Below are 3,854 nucleotides of genomic sequence, written 5' to 3'. Positions count from 1 at the left end.
CCCCCCCCCCCCACCACAGCCAAAGTTGAGGGGCTCCAGCCCAGCCCAAACTCACCCCCATCTTCTCCAGGGATTTTGCCAGCACGTCGCAGCCCTTCTTCTGGTTGACGAAGATGATGATGGGCGGATCGAAGCCCTGCTCCAGGATGGCCAACAGCTTCTTCCTGTTGGGGAGGAGGACGGTTGGGCAAGGAGAGGCTGAGGTGCCCCACAGGAGCCCCTCTGCTCTCCAGAGTCCCCCTCCCAGAGCTTCCTCACCCTCAAATGCCCCAGACCACCCCCAAGATGCATCCTCCCCACACCACCCCACCCCAGCGGCCCCCTCTGCACCTCTTCTCCGACTCCGACATGAGGAAGACCTTCTGCTCCACCCGCTCGTGGGGTTTGCCAGCAGAGCCAATGTAGACCACGGCTGGACGGCGGAGGTAGCTGCGGGCCAGGCGCTCCACTGCTGGCGGCATGGTGGCCGTGAACATGACGGTCTGTGAGAGAATGGGGCAGTGAGCAACGTCCCCCATGGGGCAGGAACGCGGCTGCGCTCCCCTGGCCCGTTCTCCAAAGCCCCAGGTTATCCCCTCTCCACCCCATGGACTGTGCTCAGCGCTGTGGGAGCACCCACGCCGCTGCCCGGGTCTCTCCTGCCTGCACCCACCTGTCTGTACTTGTGTTTCCCTGACTCAAAGTTGGCCAGCATCTTCTCGGGGTCCTCGGCCTCATCAGTGTCAGGTTTTTGGTTGGTGACGGGCATGTGCTCCAGGATCTTCTGTACGTCGGGCTCGAAGCCCATGTCGATCATGCGATCTGCCTCGTCCAGCACCACGTAGGTGCAGCGGCTCAACACCAAGTACCGGTTCTCCAGCACGTCGATGAGACGTCCCGGAGTGGCGATGACAATCTGGGGGGGCCAGGAGGGTTGGTGTCCGCAGCCTGGGGCTCAACTGTTCCTCCCAGGTCCCCCCACCGCCCTCCCCAGTGGACAACACTCACCTCACAGCCCATGCGAAGGCGGAAGCCTTGGTCCTCGCGGGAGATGCCTCCGATCACGGCCACCGTGCGGATACCCAGAGGCTTCCCAAACTTGATGGTTTCCTCCTCAATCTGCTGGGCCAGCTCTCGAGTGGGGGCCAGGATGATGGCATAGGGACCCTGGTCCGACTCCTCAATCCTGCGGTGTGGCAGGGCATGGCAGCGTCACCCACGGTGCCACACGCCTGCCCCTCTGCAGCGTCACCCTGCCCTGTCCCACCTACCGATCGATCTTGGGCAGGGTGGTGATCCACACCAGCAGCGGGATGAGGAAAGCCGCGGTTTTGCCGCTGCCGGTCTCGGCCACGCCGATGATGTCGCGGTTCTGCAGGCCAATGGGGATCGCCTGGCGCTGGATAGGGGTGGGCTCCTGGCGAGGGGAAGGGCAGGTTTGGGAACAGAACTTCTACTCCTTGCCCCCGCCCCGAGACTTGACCCCAAGAACCAGCCCTTTCACCCTCCACCCAGACCCCCATCGGGGTCCGCTAGCAGCAGCCCCCCCTCCCCATCCCCACCTTGTAGCCACACTTGTCGATGACCTCCAGGATGTGGGGGGGCAGGGAAGAGTCCTTCCAGGAGCGGATGGGGTTGGGGATCTTGCCCCCCTTAGTGGTGATGCTGTAGTCCTCACGGAAAATACGCCAGTCCCTATCTGTCATCTCGTCCAGCTTCTTCTGGGACCAGTGCCGGTCATCCCAGCGCTGCTTGGCCTCCTTCTTCCGCAGCTTCCGCAGCCGGGCCCTGGATGGGGGGCAAGGAAGGGGACAGGGCTCACCCCATGCCTCTGGGGTGGCTGGAGCCATCCTGCCACCCATCTGAAGGACGTGCTGCATCCCAGAGCCACCCCCCAGCTCCACAGCCCGGCCAAGCAGAGGCAGCCAGCACCCAAAACACCCCTCGGCACCCTCCCAGCTCCCCCCACGTGCACTCACTCCTCCTGCTCCTTCTCCTCCAGCGTCCGCCTCTTCTCCATCAGGTCCCCGTAGAAGCGCGACTGTTCCCGTTTCTGCTGCTTCAGGTCGATCCCCGCAATGAAGCCCCGGCCCAGCAGCTGCACTTGGTGCCTCTCCTTGTACCTAGAGCAGGGTGAGAGCATTAGGGGCAGGGCTGGGGCTGCCCCGCACCCCCAGGAGCACTCCCAGCCCCCGGGGCCCCCCAGCACTCACAGGGGGTTGTAGTCAATGGATGTGTCTTCCGACGCGTCCCACTCAAAGACAAACTTGCGGTCGTTCAGGTGCCGCGTGCGTCTCCGCTTCTTCACTCCTCCCAGGTAACGCTCCTGCAGGCAGGAGATCAGCGGGGAGGGAACCCAGGTCCCTCAGCCCCCACCATCGCCCCAGCGCTAACCTTGATGGCGTGAAGCTCTTTGCTCTTGTCTTTCTCCTCACGGATCTTCTGCCTGCCCTCCTCATCCTCCGTGCCGTTGGTTTCCCGCTCCATGCGCTCGCGGCGCTCCCTGCGCTCACGCTCCTGGGGGTCTTCTGGGGAGCAGGGGAAGGGTCTCAGAGACAAGCACACCCCCCCCAACCAGGGCTGGGGGGCTCAGGGGGTCCTGCCTTAGTCCTTCTCAGCCAGGCAGACCGCAGTGGGGACGACACCTTACCCAGCATTTTCCTGCCCATCTCCTGGAACTGCTTCCTCTTCTTCCTCTCCTCCTCCAGCAGCCGCTGCCGATCCTCCACCTCCTGCTGCCGCCGCCGCAAGGCCTCAGCCTCTCGCTCCGCCTTGGACAGGAACTTTGGCTGGGACAGGCAAGAGGAAGGCTCACACCGGGCCTGGCAGTGACCCCCTCGCTGCTGGGGCTGCCCCAGGACAGGGTTCCCCCCCCTGCTCAAACATCCACCCCGTGCTGCAGAGCCCTGCGGAAGGGAGGAGGCTCCTGCTCCTACCTTGGCTTCTGCCTCCTCTTCAGCCTTCTTCTTAGCCAGCAGCTCCTCCAAGGACAGGGGCTGGGCCTGCAAACGCAAAGCCAGATCGTTAGCAGCCCCCAGCGGGGACCCTTTGCCTCACCAGAGCGATCCCCAGCCAAGCCCCCTCCTCACCTTCTCCTTCTTCAGGGCATTCTCCTCCTCCTCCTCCGCTTTCCGTGAGTCCCGATCCTTCCGGGACTTTGAGTCCTTGCCCCTGCTCGGGGACAAGCTTCCCAGCAAAACAGAGAGGCATCAGACACCGAGCACGGCCCCAGGGTCACCCCGTCCCCACCAGCCGGGGGAATCCCGCTCCTACCTAGGACAACACTTCCTACAGGGAACAGCACTGGGGTGCCTACAGGAGAGAATGGACACCCCGAAAAGAGAGGGGCCTCACCTGGACCGCTTCCTGTCCTTGTCCCGCCGGTGCCCATCCTTATCCCGGTCCCGGTCCTTCTTGTTCCGGTCCCGGTCACGCTCTTTGTGCCGGCGATCCCTGCGGAGTGGGGCAGTCACAGCACGGCCCCAGCCCAACCACCGCCCCTTCGTGGGGCTGTTATGGACACGTGGGAGCAGGAGAGCTCTTCCCTAAAAAGTTGGGAAGCCCCGTGTAACACCCCTCACCTCTCTGTTGACTTAGACCGAGAGCGGGCCCCCCCCCGGCTGCCTCGTCTCCTGTCCCGGGACCGGTGCCGCTTCCTGTCCTTGGAGGGGGAACCCTTGCGGTCCCGGTCCCGGTCCCTGTCGCGATCCCGGTCCCTGTCTGGGGAGCGGGAGCGCTTCCTCTCCTCCTTGGCGGGGGACGCGTCCCGGTCCTTCTTGTCCGTCAGTTCTCCGGCCATCTGCAGGGGAGAGGGTCAGATAGAGCGGGGAACCGGAGGGGGGAGCCCGGGAAAGAGCGAGGAGGGGGGGGACCCG

General features: G+C 64.5%; 1 protein-coding gene across 1 annotated transcript in view; it reads right to left on the bottom strand.

Moving 5' to 3' along the window:
- DDX23 (DEAD-box helicase 23) overlaps nucleotides 1-3,802 on the bottom strand; it is a 4,472-nt gene extending 670 nt beyond the window's left edge. Inside the window, exons 1-14 of the mRNA XM_009636368.2 lie at nucleotides 3,561-3,802; nucleotides 3,334-3,432; nucleotides 3,069-3,165; nucleotides 2,916-2,981; nucleotides 2,630-2,768; nucleotides 2,374-2,507; nucleotides 2,193-2,305; nucleotides 1,959-2,102; nucleotides 1,542-1,767; nucleotides 1,251-1,396; nucleotides 988-1,165; nucleotides 653-895; nucleotides 331-482; nucleotides 56-164 (exon numbers count right to left, since the gene is read on the bottom strand). Of these exons, the coding sequence (XP_009634663.1) occupies nucleotides 56-164; nucleotides 331-482; nucleotides 653-895; nucleotides 988-1,165; nucleotides 1,251-1,396; nucleotides 1,542-1,767; nucleotides 1,959-2,102; nucleotides 2,193-2,305; nucleotides 2,374-2,507; nucleotides 2,630-2,768; nucleotides 2,916-2,981; nucleotides 3,069-3,165; nucleotides 3,334-3,432; nucleotides 3,561-3,778 (2,064 nt within the window). The 5' untranslated portion in view covers nucleotides 3,779-3,802. The remainder of the gene's footprint in view (nucleotides 1-55; nucleotides 165-330; nucleotides 483-652; nucleotides 896-987; nucleotides 1,166-1,250; nucleotides 1,397-1,541; nucleotides 1,768-1,958; nucleotides 2,103-2,192; nucleotides 2,306-2,373; nucleotides 2,508-2,629; nucleotides 2,769-2,915; nucleotides 2,982-3,068; nucleotides 3,166-3,333; nucleotides 3,433-3,560) is intronic.
- Between the last annotated feature and the right edge of the window lie 52 nt (nucleotides 3,803-3,854).

This window comes from Egretta garzetta, unplaced genomic scaffold (genome assembly GCF_000687185.1).
Source record: "Egretta garzetta isolate BGI_Z169 unplaced genomic scaffold, ASM68718v1 scaffold1140, whole genome shotgun sequence".
NCBI lineage: Eukaryota > Metazoa > Chordata > Aves > Pelecaniformes > Ardeidae > Egretta > Egretta garzetta.
This window is presented reverse-complemented; position numbering and strand designations above follow the sequence as displayed.